Source organism: Strix aluco, chromosome Z (genome assembly GCF_031877795.1).
Source record: "Strix aluco isolate bStrAlu1 chromosome Z, bStrAlu1.hap1, whole genome shotgun sequence".
NCBI lineage: Eukaryota > Metazoa > Chordata > Aves > Strigiformes > Strigidae > Strix > Strix aluco.
This window is the reverse complement of record NC_133971.1, coordinates 70,162,232-70,179,554: the sequence shown is the minus strand read 5'-3', so window position 1 is coordinate 70,179,554 and position 17,323 is coordinate 70,162,232. Positions and strand designations below refer to the sequence as shown.

The window sequence follows — 17,323 nt, the reverse complement described above, 5'->3', positions numbered from 1 at the left end:
CTTTTTCTTGCACATGAGCATAACACAGATGTTTCACATATACAATGATTACTTGTATATTTGAAGCTGGAATTAAGTTCAGTACAATTCTCTAAAGGAGCAGCACCTTTTCAGAAAGAGTCAAGTTATGGCTCTGCTCATTCCCTTACCTCTTATATACTTTGCTTAAGCACTGAAACAACTAAGTTTTCCAAAACCAAGCAGAAGTTAAAGCCAAGACATTCATTCTAAAAACCAAAATTAAAATTCTCCATACATCAAAACATCTATATGGTCAGCAGTTTCCATAAAGGGCTTTTTACCTCGTGAAACTACTACTTCTGCCAAATTCCGGATGTTTATAGCAATGGAGGTGATAATGAATGAAAATAACAGAGAAAAAAACAGCGAGTAGACTGTATTTACAGATATTCAACTAAGTTTACAAAGCAAAAAAGGAATTAACAAAAATAGATTTTATTTTTAAATTCTGAATTCATCGTTACTTCTTGCAACTTCACTCCATCTATTTCTAGTGCAATGTACAATGAAAAATTACTCTCCAAGTCAAAGTCACTCAATTAACAGCAAGGACGAACACAGCTTATCATATCTGGTTTTCATCAGTCACATTTAGCACACTGTAAGTGGATAATAAAATAACACAGATCGTGCAAAACAGGAGCAAAACATTTTCCTGTTCTCTTTCATTCATGGGCACAAAAATAAAGTGGTCATTTTAAGATAGCGTACAGAAATCATAGTTCAAAGCGCTGAGTTTTCTGTCACAAGGCACCATCTTGGGAATCTGTTGCTCCGGTAGAGCACTAACAGTAGAAACCATACAGTTTCTGTAAGTGATAATGAAAATTGTGTATCTTTATCTTTCTGAACTCTGATAGCGGCCTACACTTTTTATTGTAGAACTGTCAGTTAGCCCTTAAGCTAACTTCACCTTCAGGTTTTCCCAGGTAGAGTAACTCACAAACACAAATGGGGGAAGACCTCCTGCATAATACAAGGCAGGAGAAATTAGAGAATTAAAAGAACAAAAGGCGTACTGAAGATAAATAAGGATGATTGAGAAAATATATATCACTGTACAGTAGACACAAAGAGAATTAAATTCCTGGTAACCTTCTGCACTCCTGCTTCTGCTGAACTCCAAAAAGAGCACCTAGAACCGTGTATATCCACACCATCACCTGTAGACAGAAAAAGCACTGTGCAAAGGCTGGAAAACTGAATTTTACTCTATATACAGGAGAAAATGCCTGACAAGGAACAGCCCTACAATGTCTATAATCAAAATGCTCTTTTAACCAATCAGAATATTCTTAAAAAGTTAACTGTAGGGCAGAAAACTTTATAAGCACGGTTCTACCTGAGTGCTCACAGGTTGAAGCACGTAATTCACTCTTAAATTAAAAGGATTGCGCATAGAAGTCCATGAGTGTCAAAATGAGAACACGTTCCATTAGACACAAAAAGGAAAGCAGTTGCAGACACATTAAAACTAGCATCCTAGTGGACACAGCTCCAACAGGTCATAGGGAGGTCAGCTTTGAAGAAGAAATCCAAATGAAATATAAACATGGCATCGTGGAAACCAGACAACTCTCTCATAGCTTTGTCCAGCCAGCACTAATCTAAGCATCAGCTGTGGTGCATAATCTAAACAAAGGGATCAGTTGGTTCATACATCTGGAAGCTGTCATATTTTGGAGCCTCCTAACAGTTATGTGTAACTGAAATATCCACTTGCATGCAACTTTAAATTTGTTGAGGAGTCAAGAACTGTTACATGCATATGCTATGTAGTGTTACTACTTTCTGGGGAACCCCCACAAATACTCTTTAATAACAGGGCTTGGACCATCTCTTCCCACAGAAAAAAATAAATCATGAAAATGGATGGAGTCAGGGTGAGGAGCTAGAGTTTTCCTTAATGCATCCTCTGTTGAAAGCAAGTTTGAGTACCCACGGAATTTTGAGTTCATTCTTGTCTGAACCAAGTGTCTTCTGAGGAATAAGGAGAAAGGAAGGCCTGTTCTCCACCAAAAAAAATTACAGTCCATTTAGCAGGTAACAGGAGTTGGTAGTAGACTTCACACCACTCACTACCACTTCCACATAGCACAACTTCAGGGGCATCCAGCCCTACAGCTGAGCTAGATCTTCTGCCTACCTACACTCCTCCTGCTCAGCAGCAGTGGCATGGAGACAAACAATAAAGCAATGTTGCTTTCAACTGTTCTGTTTGACTCCAGGATTTCTGTACCAGAACCTCCAAGCTCTCCAGAACTACAGAAATGCCTTCACACCCTGTTCATAAGCAACAAAATCTCCACAATGCAAGATGACACTCAAAGCTCAGAAGAGGAAAAGGGGAATGGTTCAGCCAAGGCACTGCCCTATTCAAATACACATTTCAACAGAGAAGGAAACAGACCCTTCCAAACAAGGATCTGTAGGGCACATTCTGGCACAGACACTGGTGACAGTGTGTTAAGTTTGGAAATAATAAGATTAATTTTCTGCAGCCTTGAGTAAATTAAATGCCTCTACAGTCTGAAAGGCAGAAGGAACCACGCAACCGTGCACTTACAGCTTAGGGGCGTGCCAGTTCTACAGGAGGAGATCCTCCTCTTGCCCTTCCCAGAAGAGGCAGGGTGGGGCACGCTGTTAGTCTGCTGCTGCTTTGTACATGGGTAAAGGCCTGGCTACGCTACAGTCATTCCAAGTTCTGTCACCACATTTGGTGAGTTCAGGATTTCACCCTTCACCTTCCTAATATCCAAAGAATGGTCACATGTAATACCTTCATTATAACTCTTAAGAGATGAAAGAGGAATTTTAAACACTGAAGCTGGTTTGGGGTTTTTTTGAAGTATGAGCTTTTCAGCAAGGACCAACACTGATCATCATGTGGAAACACCACTGCTACTTTCCCATTTGAGAAACGACATAATAAATAATCAATTCAAATAAAACAGCAGACTTGGAAATTTTCCAGATAAACACCTTTCAATACGCACTGAGGGACACAAAACAGTGCAAGACAGCATTCAGAGATAAGTAAGCTCTTATGTCACCCGATCCATATGAAACTAATGGATTTGGTGATGTGATCAGAGACGACCTCCCAGACTGCCACACAGCCTACCAACACCCCAGCTCAGATTCAGCAGCAGAGTAACTTCGGCTCTTCTGCCATCTACACTGTGCTGATGTGGTGATGCAGGTGCAAGCACATCTGAACAGTACTACTCCGCTGCTGTGCAGAAATGTGCGTGCTTGTGGGAGAATGGAATTATACCTGACTGGGTCAATTCCTGTTAACTATATTCAAACCAAACAAGTTACTCCAGCCCACTCACATAAATTTGTCTCCTTGAAACAACAAATTCACAAAGACCCATTCCTTTACGTTTTTGTTTCTCCAAAGAATACTAGTACAAAGTTAACTGAGGCCTTGGGCAGAACTTAAGAATAACTTTCCTCTCCACCTGCATTTGATCTTGCTGGGTTAAGCAAACTGAGAATCTATGGAAATAACACTGGTTCCTGCATCACTCCCAGGCTTTCCTCATTTGCACTTCATTCTTATGTTGCACAGGTAGATTAACGTATTTTAAGATGGGCCAGCCATAAATACTACAGTAGCATCAATTGATTTCTGCTCCTTCAGTGTGAAAAGAAACAACACTGCACATAGCTCAAATCCTCACTTAGAACGTTTCTGCTGTGCACACTTGGTCCTAATTCACATACAATCAGAACACTTGTTCTAAGTGTTCTAACACTTTGTTCCAAGTACCAAAGCTGAACTACATGGCTACCGAGGCATTTTGTTTTCTCTGCAGGATGTCCTATCCCTACCTGTATCACCCGCCCTCTTTCTTCAAACTGACTTACAGAAGGGGCTCTGCATGTTAGAGCTTGATTAGCTTTATGAAGAGGGCTACTCAAAGAGGGAAAGGTTTGACTGAGCTGCAGCTAGTGCAAAAAGTAAGAACGGAAGGAAAGAACACCATGACCTTCAATCTCTTAAAGAAGAAAAAGTAATGAAGAAAGTAAGGGGGAAAAATCGCAAGACAATGATGACATGAAATTACTTATCAAAGAACAAGACCAGATCATCTCTCCCCTTATGAGCTGCTCCAGTTAATGCCACTGAAGGCACTGCAGTAGCCAAATTTCAACCTCCACCTAACAGAACCTTCTCTGGAGCCACAAAACTACCTTCTTTCAGAAGCAGAGGCTGTGAATTTATATGTGTGGCTGCTGTTCACACACAGGGTCTTAGAGTGCCTATTACAATGGTAGCAAAAAACATAACCAGTTACGGGCATGATTTCTTTTCCATCCAGAGTACTTTCTAGTTATGAACGGATGTTTCTAAAAGCACATTTGTGCCCAACAATATTCAGTCACAGAGGAAATCAATGCAAAGCCCTTTTTGTTCTCCCAAGGGCGTACAATGTGTAAAGATGCTAAACAGCCTCCACCAACTCCAGTATGCATGGACACCCACATATAGCTGTTCAACTAAAGATGAATGGCTGTGGATAACAGAACTGCCATTAAATTTGTTTGCGCAAGAAAACTAAAACAAGCATCCTCTAGTAGCAAGGCACGCACACAGGGATGACAGGCCTGCTCGTGGGCTGAGGTGAAACAGGTATGTATCTCCATCAAAAACAACAGAGACAGGAGCATGGATTGGGAGCATACTGTGGGGCACAGTAATAACTGAAGTCCTCTGAACACCAGCCAGAGGATTGTGTTTTAAAAAAGAAAAAAAAAAAATTAGAAAAGCTACTCTAGGACACTTAGTGCCAAGAAACAAGCTGAGAAGAGAGCCATTTTGGTACGAGGAGGCTCAGAGAAGACCAAGAGTGCTGGCACAAATTCTGAAGGAGGAAGACTACTACAGGAAAACTGAAAGAATGATGTTTTGGCGATCTGTTTTTCTTTTTCTCTCTTTGAAAGTTTGCCTACCAGGTGGTTTTCTAAACTTCTTATATAAATATTTCAGCCATAATAGCTTCAGGCCCAGACTACTAATCATTTACCTTGGAATGTGCATGGTCTTAAAAACTCATTCAAACTTCACTTCACTATTTTTAATTAATTGTGTTATGGTTTTAAAAGCAACCATTTACTTCCAGCTAACTTCAGTGCTATATTATGTTCCATGCTCCACAGTATTCAGAAATACACCGTACAATATCAGTCTCTTTATGTAAATACTGTCAATTTATTCAGCAGTCGTAACTGTAAAAAGCTTCAGTAGCAGACCAAAACTGTTACTTGAAATATTTTTCAAGTAATCTACTGTATTTGGTCAACCTTGACCAGTTCATTCAAACTTTTGGTAAATGAAAGGTAAAGGCAAAACAAGACAACTATTTTAATAAAGGGGACAATTCAGCCGCTGCTTCTACTAAAAGAAACCTTGATCTAAAGGGCCCCTCAATATAATAAACTCCATGGAGTGTACTTTAAACCTGTTGGGACGAGGTGCATATAAGCGCAGAAAACTGAATTGGGTCACTGCCTTCCACTTCTGTATAGGAAGAACAGCATTTTCCATACTATCTCTTTCTATACCATCTCAAATTCTCACTCTGTCCTTCTGTCTGCAGTTTAGCAACAGAAATACGCAATTGCCATTTGTTAGGTTTATCTGTATAACACCCTGGTTCACGAGCAGAACATTTTTATAGAGCGTCTACCAAGAAAGCACATTTTAGCAAGCTCTTTTGTGTAGATGGTCACATAGCGCTAGAATGGGAAGACTAGAAGTTAATTTAAATTACATCAAGAATATTTTATTTCATCTTAATCAGCTACCCTTTTTTTGCCACCTAAAAATGCAAGGGTTTCTAAATGAAGAGTTTTAATACATTTTTTTACATTTAATTCTAACATGAAAACTAAACTCAACAGATGTGAAATTACACAGATCAACTCTGTACAACCAACTGCATTATGAATTCATATTGGCCATAAAAACCTCAGAGATCAATTTCAACTAGATTTTATACTAGGGACTTTCCTCTCTCCCTCCTCCATGAAGCAATATTGACATAAGAATAGTCAGTGCAGCAACTGAACTAGGTGGCTATTTTGTAAATCGCGTTTTTTGCTCGAGAATTGCATTTTTACTGCTGAGCCAGTCATACAGGCATCCTCATCAAGTAGTTTCTTGGTATTACATAGTTACAAAAAGCAGGTGGCATTAATGAGATGGGATCATCCTTCCAAGTAAGTGAACCCCAGTAATATCAGGACAATAAACCTCCCTGAAGCCTGCTCGGTGGAACTGCAATCACATATTGTTTATCAAACACTTACCAAAAAACAGAGACAAAACGCATATGACCAAAAATTGACAAAAGAACCTTTGCCACAACAACCTCACAAGGACTTAAAAAAAAAAGTGGAGGAAAAAAATGGATGTTCACAATCGTTTGCATTAGTATTTAAGGTACCCAGGACCTAGCAACCAGTGCAGACTCTGAATGCACATCTCTGCCTATGGACGGGATCCTGCACTGCCCACTCTGTTTCTCAGGGTTGTTGGCAGCAGACCTCATCATATGCTGGGCTCCTGGACTACACGGACAAAAAAAAAAAAGTTCGGTCAGTAACACATTATTTTCCAAAACAGAAAAACCAATACTCGCTAAATAACCTGTGAACCTCATCCTGACCCCAATATGGCTGTCATCTGCAAGGATAGAATCTGGTCCTATATGCTCCAATTCATTCACAGGGTGGGACAGACCACCTTTATAACAGCTGCTAACTTTGTTTGCACTCAGCACTAGCTTTTCCACACACACACATACAGAGAGCTTATTTAGTAATGATTATTTATGCAGCCTTCCATATTAACTTTTATAAGCCAAATTCTGCTGCAAGCGACTTTGACATAAACCCAGAGTAACTACAGCAGTCAAGGAACTCTGTTTTCACGTCAACCCAGCTAGGAGGGGAACGTGATGCTAAGTCAACAATATTTTCCCTCAGAGAAAAAAAAACACCAAAAAGCCAAATCCAAAAACCCCGGCAGCCTGGAGCCGTGCCTCTCAGAGCGAAGCAACTCGCCCCGGCTGGCCACCCCACTCCCCCAGAGACACACGGGGCCTGCGAGGGGGGCGCTGGCGATACCACTCTGCCCAGCTCACCCCACCCCCCCGGTGTTTTTCTCCGGAGTGGGGGGTGTCTGTTTCGAAAGGCAGTCCGCGAAGCCCCGGCTCCCCGGTACCGCTCCTCTCCAAGCCTGCTTTCTACGCCGGCGCCTTCGGGCTGGGCCTGGAGGAAGCGTCCCCCAGCCCCGGGCACTGCCCGCGGCCACCCCGCTACCGCCGGCCAGGGCCGCCTAGGCCCCGCTTTGCCTCTGCAGCCTTCTTTTTTTTTTTTTTTTAAGTCCTCTCCCTTTTTTTTTTTTCTTTCTTTTTTACCTTGAGACAAACGCTCCCCCCCACAGTTGAAAGCTGTCCAAAAAAACAGGACCACACACAGTCACCCGCCCCGCCGCGCTCCTCGCCGCCCGCCCCCTCCCCCCGCCGCGGGCGGACACACTCCCAAAATGGCGGAGGGGCGCCTGCCGACAGCGCGGCTGCCTCCCACCGCCGGTGAGGACGCAGAAACCCGTCGCCCGCAGCCTTCCCACACGGATCGATGGGCCACAGCCAGGGGCGCGGAGTGACTGCGGGCGGCCTGGCCCGGGGCCCCCCGCAGCGCGCCGCGGCCTCCTGCCGCGGCCCCCCCGCGGGGCGAAGAAGTGGTACGCGCCACCCGGGGCCGCGCGCCCCGGCCTAACGCCCGCCGCCCGCCTCGACAGCCGCCCGCCGAACCGCCCCGCCGGCGGCCCGGCCTCCGCCGGCGGCAGGCCCTCCCCGGCATGCGGAGCACGCACTCTAGCCTCCGCCGCCGGAGACGATTTTACGCGGCCGGCCAGGTGGGGAGGGGCGGCAGCAGAACCAGGGGGGTCCCGGACTTACCTTCCACCCACAGCTCCTCCACGTTGGTTTCAAGATTAGCTGCCCTTAATCCTACAGCGAAAGCCCCAAATATCAGGAGGCCGACAACCAAAAACTTCCCGCAGTTTTTCTGAATGTAACAGCCCAGTTTAAATAACAGTCTCTGAAACTTTGCTCGCAGCCACAGCGGCGCTTTCCGTCCCGTCGCCTTCCCCTGCAAAGCAAGAAGAGGTCAGTAGTTGAGGGGCCGGCACAGGCCGCCAGACGCGTCCCCCCTCACCCAGGGGCGAGCGGCGAGAGCCCTCTCCCCCCCGGTCCTCCCGCGGGCAAGACCGCTCGTGCCCCTCGGGGCGCACTCACGCGCAGAGTCCCTGGGAGTGAGGATGGCACACGGCCAGCAGGCTCCCGTCCAGCAGGGCCGTTGCCCCACGGCCCCGCCGAGCAGCCACTTTTGGGCACACGCGTAGGCCAAGATGTACCTGCTGGTTGCCATCCTCACCCCAGACCAACACGCAGGCTGGGGGCGACGCCACTGCATCAGACCCCTGCGCCCTCGCCTGTGCTGCCCACCATGCTCTTCTCGTGCCCAAGGCACCGCCAGCAGCTCAGGCTGAAAAGCATTTGCGCTGGCAAGACCTGCGGCTCCAGGGCAGAAGTACCCACTTCCGATGGACCTCAAGAGCCACAAGAAAAGAAAAAGTCCCTTTTCCTGTTCTCCTTTGACCTCTGAAAGGCTGGGAGAGGGGGGAGGGCACGGTGGTGACGGAAAGCTAGTCGGTAGCAGTTAGCTGCCGTTTCCCCCATTCCCAGCTCCTAGCAGGGGTTTGGTGCTGGGGCAGGACCCACGTGGTGAGCAGCACTGCAAGATCAGAAGTAATTCATTTCCATAGAGTTTGGGGACGCTGTGTGATCTGAATTAGGAAGTAGAGCAGCCATCTGTAAGTTACGACAATATTTGTGAACGGAAGAGGGCAGCCACATGGATTTTTTTTTTTCTTCCCCCCCTCCTCCTTTCCCCCTTCTTACAAAGCCTAGAAAGCCGCTCCCTGAAGTGAAACCATCCCTGGAGCAAGGCAGCTTTCGGAGGTTGTTTACTTTGAACAATTTTTGGCCGGCGGAGATCGGCGGCCGGGCCGGGCTCGCGGGGCGCCCCGGCACCTCCAGCCCTTCTCCGCCAACAATACCGCCGCCGCGCCGCCGGGACCGGCACGACCTGCGCGGCAGAGTTAAGGTGGCAATTTGTTTACGGCCCTCGCTTTCCCTCCGACCGCCGGGGGAAGAAAACCGCTGCAAGCTTTCTCTGCTGGGGTACCCCACTCTCCGAGGGCAGTCGCCGTGTCGGCGCTCGGCGGAGAACTTCACAAAAGCACAACTTCTGCCAAGAAAGCGGCCGTCCGCTTTCTGCCCCGTCCCGGCCGGGTGCGGGTGTTGCCGAGGTCGCAGGGCGCTACGAGGGGACGGAGAGGCGGAAAGGAAGCGGAGGGGGAGCGGGCCGGGGGGAGGCCGGGGGCGAGCCGAGGCTGTCTCGGCAAATTTAACCGGAGGAGTGCTCCGCAGCGCAAGCACGCACCAGGGCCGGCACAGGCGAGAACGGAGGGAAGGAGGGCACTCTCTCCCGCACTGAAGAGTCACAGACGTCCCTCTCTTTTTCCCAGCATTTTATTGGTGGCTGTTTCATTTCCATCTCCTCCTTCCACCCCCGCGAGAAAACACACCACCCCCCTCCTCCCCCGCCGAAAAAACAGCACTAGCACTAGCGTGTATCTCCGGAAAAAAGAGTGAGAGAGTGAATGCACCTTTGAGATCTGCTCCAAGGCGAAAGCCGCATCGCAGTAGCTTGGCCGCTGCAGATACTCCCGGTCGGGCGCCGCGGCGCGCCGATTCCCTCCGGTCCTTCGCCGCCTCCCGCCGCCGCTCCTCGCCGCCCGGCCGGGGTGGCCGCCGCCGCCCGCACTGCTGCTGGTCTCCGGCTCCGACGCGTTACCGGCCGAGGCCATGTTGCCGCCGCCGGCGGGACGGGGGAGCTGCCGCTGGCGCTGCCGCCGCGGCGGGGCCCGGGGGCCCGGGGGCGCGGCGGGGCCGCGGGGGGCCGGCGGCGCTGCGGGCCGCGGGCTGCTGCTGCTGCGGGGGCTGCCGCCGCTGCTGCCGCCGCCGCCGCCGCTGCTGCTGCTGCTGCTGCTGGGTCTGGGGCTGCTGCGGCGCGGCCGCCTCACGCGGGGCGCGGGGCGGCGGCTGCCGCCGCGGCCGCTCCGGCCGAGTCGCTCCCCGCGCCTCCCATTGCCACATCGCGCGCGGACCCCGAGCTGCAGGCGGCCGCTCCCCGCGCCCGGCGAGGGCGGGCGGGCGGGCGCGACCCCCGGGCCCCCCCGGCTGCCGCCGCCGCGCTTTCCTCCGCTCCCGTTGAAATCGCCTCCGGCCGCCGCTGCCTCCGGGAAGCCGCTGTCCGCGGCGGCGCTCAGCGACGGCGGCGCGGCGGCGGCGCGGCGGGCCGCGGCGGCTGCTGCTGCTGCGCTGCCTCGCCGCGCTGCACCATCCTGCCTCAGCGCCGGGGTGCTTCCCGCGGGCCGCGGGGCCGGCGGGGCTCCGCGGTCGGCCCCGCCGCGGCGGCGGTCGGCTGGCTGCCTGGCGCTCTCCCCCGGCGTGTGTGCGGCAGCACCGAGCTGCAGCCCCTCGGCTCAAGAGATGAGATGAAGAAGAAAAAAAGGACTCTCTCCATTTGGATAAAGAGGAGGAGGGGTGGAAGGGGGGGGAGTATGAGGGGGGGGGGAAGAGCTGAAAGCCCGCCCCCGGGGCTGTCAGATGGCTTGGGTTTCTGCGAGGCGATTGGCTCGGGGAGGGCAGAAATTACTCAGCAAACATGACTATTATTAGCTGCTTAGCAACAGCTCACCAAAGTAGAGAGACCACCCAGGCCGGCAACCCTTGTGTGTGCATCTCCAGCTTCAGGGGGAGCCTTAAAGAGATCCAGCCTTCTTTGCATGCAATACTTCCATTAAGGAATGCCTTTCCCCCCTTTCTTCTTCGTTTTCTTTTCAATAAAGTTTTCTCCTTTTTTTTTTTTTTTTTTTTTTTTTCCGTCCGGGATGCTTGTAGACAAACACACGCACGGAACTTTCTCGCGATCAACATACAGAAATATATTTTTTCCTTTTAAAAAAGAGAGGGAAACGGGGGGAAAGCAGCATTAAACGATTTCTAAAGCCCTGAAAAGAAAATCCTTTTAGAGGCACCTTGGCCTCAAGCTGCAACAAATACTGGGAGGTCCGAGCTGAATTCCCAGGCTTGCAGAAATAATGACAGGGTGGTGGATACTGCGGTAGAAAGTGCCAGATTTTTCTCCCTCTCTCTTTCTTTTTTAACTAAAGAGGAGACTTAGTTCCTTGCAAGAAAACCACTCCGTCCAGTTAGAAAAACACAATGAAAACTTAACACTTGAGGGATTTAAAGCCGCGCGGTAGCTAGCCTGTTTCAATTTAGGGCTCATTCTTTAACTGAAACCTGAGGAAAGCCAATTTTAATATGTTTTTAGTGTAAAAGTCCATGAAACGCAGCCTGCCTGGCCGCGCTAAACACTTCTTGAACTATACGCGATTGTTTACTTTTTTGGCACCGCTTCTCCCCGTCTCTCTTCATTGAGAATCAGCCATTAATTGCTGCCGTTACAGCTGCGCGCATTCCCCCCAGCCCCGGGTCTGCGCGCCCCGGCCCAGACCGGGGCTCCCCGCGGAGGCTCCGCGCTTCGACGGACCTCCGTGCGCACTGGCGCGGAGGGCAGCGGGAAATCCGCCCCACCGCTCCGCGCCCGGCTCGGGCAGCCGCTGGGGGGGCGGGGGGGTGGGGTGCCCCCCAGCAGGGCGGCTGCTGCGCGCCCGCGGCGGAGCGGGGCTGTAGGGCGCGCCCGCTGTGCATTCATTGCGGGGGAGGGCAAAACAAAGAAAAAGAGGGGAGTGTGGGGAGCCGAGGTGCTAGCGGCAGCCCGGGCAGCCCCCTGCCCCCCAGGCCCGCGGGCACCCCGCACCTCTCCCTGCAGCTGTGGCACTCGTGTGCCCGCGGCAGCGGCCGTGGGCAAAACCCTTGAGCCCCCGGGCACTGCCAGCGCCGTCCTGCCCCCGGCGGAGTTGGCCTCCGCCGGCGGCTGCCAGACACACAGCCCCGGCGCCGGCCGCGGCGGGGGCAGCGGGCCGGGGCCGCCGGCGGGAGCCGGCTGCGCACCGCTCCACCCGTGCGGAGGCTCTCGTGGTGAGACTACTTAGAAGCACCCACGGGCAGGGGCTTTCCAGGGTCAGAGCCGCCGGTTCCTTTCCTCTCCGTCCCACCTCCCTTTTTCCCACACTGGGAAACCTGTCTCCCTGAAGGCCTGGCCTTATGCTTCTCACGGGAGTGTCTCCAGGAAGGCTGCAAGGAGCAGCAAGCTGTCGCGCACACACATGTAGGTGCATACGTATGGAAGAAGAAAACCTAAAGGGGTTGGAGCTGAAGGCTGTTTTCTGTTGGAGGCTGAAACCTGCACCTCGGATGCAGTCGGCCACCTCCAATTCAAGTTTCTGCTTGAGAAAGTGACTGTCCATCTTGCTAGGAACTGATGTGCCCCTTGTCCTGCCCCCTCACAAGGTCTGATGAGGTGCTAGGACTAGGGGATAGAGAAAGGAGAAATGGGTGGAGAGGCGTTTTGATTCAGCCTCCCAGCAGGCTTCAAAACAGGGGAAGAGTGTCCCTTCAAGCACCTCGAGCCCCCAGAGCTGCCCTGCCTTCCTCCTGCCTGCCTCCTGCCTGCTCAGCTTCACACAATAGCCCAGCGCCTGTCAGTTCCGTCTCCTGCTTCCAAAACTCAGTCTGAAGACTCAAATTTAACAAGCGCTATCTTAATCTCCCCTCTCTCCCTGTGGTCTGGAGACTTTTTTTTTTTTAAGGCATACACAAGAGATGAATTACTGCAGGGATCTAATTGGCCTTGTTTCTGTTGTGTGGGGTTTTTTTCCCCCTAAGGAAGAAGTGTCAGTGTAAAAGTCTCCACTTGGGTGGTCAGAGCAGTGCCTGCCCCCAGTTTGCCTCATAGCTGATGCCTGCATGCTACATTCCTGGCGATAATGTTGTTCCTAATCAATCTGCCCTTATTTACATTTGTAAGCACTGCTGACTGTGATATGCAGGCTCTGTATGTGCAACTGCTCCACACCAAGGGCTTTTACCAACTCGCAACTGGAAGGGATCCCACAGATTTCTTATCTTGGACTTGCTCTGTGGTGAAGGCCTGGGAAGGTGTCTCCTTGTGTAGCGTTGGCTGCAGTCTGCAACCTTTTAAACCTCGTCCTCCTGATTCCTGGACAGCCATGGCTGGCGTAACAAGAATCTCAGGGTTTTGCTCATAGCAGCTTCATTTTGTAATGCTCTGCCTCTTATGTAGGTCACCTTTGTGCTCATAACCCCGAATACTGCAGTTTCACACTTTCTCCAGCCAGAGGAGGGATCAAATCCAGCACAGGTTAACAGTGGGTAACGGGTATTTACACTGATCTTCCTTTAACACATTTTTCCAGGTTACTCATCACCCGTGGACATAGCACAAAGAGCACAGCACTGCTGGAGTATCTTAAGATAGAAACAATGCAGAAATGAAGCACTGGCACTTTGGCTTCCTTTTGTAGGTTGGGGCTACAAGAGAGCTGACCCATGGCAGAAGAAGGACTTGCGAGAAAATAACCTGATTTTGTCTATTCCCTCAAATTTTTGTGTCACACACGTTGTCATCGCGCAGGGGCGCAGGTCTGCCTCGGCCCAGAGCTCCACACGCCGCCTGACACTGGCTTTGACAAATCAGGTGAGGCCACGGGGCAGCACCTTCCCTGGGTTTTTCAGAGCAGCCTGAGCCTCTCGTTTCCACTCGCAGTGCCTCGCTTGCCACCGGGCCGGCGGGGGCTGCGCTCCGGGGGCGGCGGCGCGCAGCGGGCAGCCGCTCCGCAGGGCAGCGCGGCCGCGCAGCGCCCGCGCCTGGGGAAGGAGGTGGCGGCACGAAGCGAGCCCTCTCCCCTCCTCAGCCCTGGAAGAAAGGGAACTGCTCGAGCCAACTTGTCAAAATAATGCGGCTAATTACCCCTGATCTCCTTTAATAGAAAGCTGCTCTGCACGCCACAAAGGAGCAAATAAGGGATCTACAGCACCAACCCAGGAGCGCTGGCATTTTCTTCCGCGGAGGGCTGCGGGGAAATGTGCCTCCAGAGGAGCCTCCGAGGTTTCTGTGCTCCTCCCGCGGTGCAGCCGACTCTGAGGGAAGGACCAGGGGAGATGCAGAGGACAGCGGCGGGAGCAGCAGCCCTCTCCCTTCAACAGCTGGAGGACATCCCAGCCCTAGCAGACCTTGTCATATTCCGCGAAGGGCTTTAGCTCTATAAACCCAACTCGTCTTCAAAACAGATTCTTTTCCTGGCAAAATGCCCTGCCACTTGCAGGACTTTAAAGTGCATGAAGAGGGGAAAGTTACACTGAACAGTTTCTAGCCAGTCCAGACAACACCGGCTCTGTGTAAAGATATAGCTCAAGTCTTGCATTTGGCAGAAGGCAGGGCATTCATTTTCATGATCTCTGCCATCGGGTCTTGCAGGAAAAAAAGCTGAGCGACACGATCTCTTTGACCCACTGCTGGAGCAACAAATTTATTAGAGATATAGGCGTGAGAAATGAAAAGGAAGTAAAACAATTCAGGCTCATTGTATGTCTCTCTTTCATACTGCTAATCCGGTTTACACATCACGCCTACATGTCTCAATAGGGCTTTATACACTGTGGCAAAGGCAGAACAAAATAAAAGGTGTGTGTGTGTGTGCATGTGTGTGTGTGTGCGTGTGTGTGTGTGTGAAATAAGGATAAAAACAGAGAAGCCCAAGACATTTTAATTCAGAGTCAGCTGCCAGTTTTATATTTACCGGCTCTTGAAAGCAAAAAGATTTTAAAGCATTCCTCCTCCTCCCCCTCCCTCTTAGCCTTAACATTTCTCAACAATACTACGTCCTGTCCAGATACAGTGTTGGATTATAATCCAGACACACAATGACCCTAACAGCACTAACCAGAAATTGGATATACCTATCAGACTGGTGCCGAAACGATGTGAGACCCTCTAACCAGAACTGGTAAACACTCTCTGGTTAGGAGCTGGCAGATACCAACCTTGGCTCCAACGTCCGTTAAATCCACCCGATGACACCAGACATCTCCCCCATTCCCCTCCCCTCTTTTACCCCCCCAGGTCTACATCCCATACCGGGGCTAAGGCGGCGGCCAGGGGGAGATGTGTCACTGGACATCCTCTGGCCTCCAACCCCAGGGAGCAGTGGGACAACACACACGGGACCGATGACAGCGAGTGCTGTACCGGTCCGGGTGGTGCCAGGTACCAACCACATGCAGGGTCCGATACTGGAGCCTGAAGCTACTATTCAACTTCACCTAAGGCACGCCACGTATTTCACTGCTGTAGCTAGAGGAGCCGACCTCCCTCTTTTTCCGTGCAGCTGTATGTTTTCAGCAGCTTCCACTGATTGTGGGCATTCAGCCTGCGTTGTAGAGAGAGGGAAAGGGCTCCTCAGCGCACCTCGTTTAAGAAGCACTATTTAGCTTTCCGGAGGAGAAAGACGATGCGAACTGCATCTTCCCCTGCGGCCTTTGTCCTACGCAGCCTGGCCCGAGAGGGGTTTCTGCTCCCCGCATGGCAGGTTGGTTGGACCAGAGCTCACACAGGTGCTGAGATGTTGAGACCAGGAACCCGTTTGTCGTCCTCTGCGGGACTACGCAGGGTCACCGCAGGAGCGACTTCCCACCAGCGGCGAGTCCCCCCCGCGCCTCCCTGCCGGGAGCTCCGAGCCACTGCACCGCCAAGGCGCGGGGAGACGGCCGGGCCAGCGGCAGAGCAGCGCCTGGCCCCGGGGAGCCCCGCCGCCCCCTGGCCCCCCGCCGCCGTGCCCCGCACCGAGCCCCCGCCCCCCCCGCCCGGCCGTGCCCCGCGCTGCCGCCCCCCCGGCAGGCGGTAGCCGCAGCCCCGGTCCCCCGGCGTACCCCGGCCTCCGACGGCTGTAGGGAAGCTCCGGCAGCCCCGGGCCCCGGCCGCCAGCGGCCCCGGCGAGGGCCCGCGCAGCCCCCCAACACCGACCCAGCCCCCGTCCCGCACCCGGGCCCTGTCCGCTGGGTCCCGCCGCCCCCGGACCTGCTGCCGCCCCGTCGTGGCCCCCCGGGGCTGCACCTACCATCGCTGCCCTTGCTGGAGCCGCGTGTGGGGAGCCGCGCTGGAGGGCTGGGTGCGCCCTCGCTCACTGTCACTGACGGCTTCAATGGGACATCAGTGTTTTCGTCCTCGGTCCTTCTTGTTTACTTTTCTCTTTTTTCCTCTTCTTTTTTCCTTTCCTTTCCTTTCCTTTCCTTTCCTTTCCTTTCCTTTCCTTTCCTTTCCTTTCCTTTCCTTTCCTTTCCTTTCCTTTCCTTTCCTTTCCTTTCCTTTCCTTTCCTTTCCTTTCCTTTCCTTTCCTTTCCTTTCCTTTCCTTTCCTTTCCTTTCCTCTCCTCTTTCTTTCTTTCTTTCTTTCTTTCTTTCTTTCTTTCTTTCTTTCTTTCTTTCTTTCTTTCTTTCTTTCTTTCTTTCTTTCTTTCTTTCTTTCTTTCTTTCTTTCTTTCTTTCTTTCTTTCTTTCTTTCTTTCTTTCTTTCTTTCTCTTTCTCCTTTTCCTTCCTTCCTTCCTTCCTTCCTTCCTTCCTTCCTTCCTTCCTTCCTTCCTTCCTTCCTTCCTTCCTTCCTTCCTTCCTTCCTTCCTTCCTTCCTTCCTTCCTTCCTTCCTTCCTTCCTTCCTTCCTTCCTTCCTTCCTTCCTTCCTTCCTTCCCTTTCCTCCTCCTCTCTTTTTTTTTTTTTACCCCAAAGGAACCGAAAGGGTAAAAAAAGAACCCTCCTAGGTTGCAGGCATTCTGCAGAGTGCTGGAAAGCCTCACAATTACATGCCTGTTTCTATTAAGCAGCTCCATCGTCCTCCATGTGGGTGGTCTGGCTCTCAATAGGCAGGACCTGTCAGGGTCACGTGACGAACCCGCAAACGTTACCCCTTTACAATAAACTTTAGGGGGAAAAAAGCAAAAGAAGGGAGAGTCCCGTGCCGCCGGCCCGCACCGCTGCCCTGGCTCCGGTCCCGCTGCTCCCCCCGCAGCACAGCACAGCGCGCAGGTCTCCTTCAACCTCTGCCTCTGCTCCCTTCTCCCACCTTGGGTTTCAAGAGGAGGGAGAGTCTGAAAGGGGCCGGGTGGTGGAATGCGGTTTCCTTGTCAAAAGAAATATATAGTTTGATGTGTAGGGATGGGAGAGAGAAGCAGAGT

The 17,323-nt window shown here is 51.6% G+C and overlaps 1 protein-coding gene across 4 annotated transcripts in view; it reads right to left on the bottom strand.

Moving 5' to 3' along the window:
* Positions 1 to 16,697, bottom strand: part of PTCH1 (patched 1) — a 74,284-nt gene extending 57,587 nt beyond the window's left edge. For 2 of the 4 annotated variants that reach the window (XR_012621521.1, XM_074811697.1), the window contains exons 1-2: positions 9,773 to 10,649; positions 7,998 to 8,190 (exon numbers count right to left, since the gene is read on the bottom strand). Coding sequence is in view for 2 of the 4 variants with exons in the window: in XM_074811697.1 (XP_074667798.1) it covers positions 7,998 to 8,190; positions 9,773 to 9,973 (394 nt within the window). In the remaining 2 variants the exon portion in view is untranslated. Of the gene's footprint in view, positions 1 to 7,454; positions 7,531 to 7,997; positions 8,191 to 9,772; positions 10,650 to 16,213 lie in introns of those variants that run through there. The other 2 variants (XM_074811698.1, XM_074811699.1) reach the window with 2 other exon arrangements.
* Between the last annotated feature and the right edge of the window lie 626 nt (positions 16,698 to 17,323).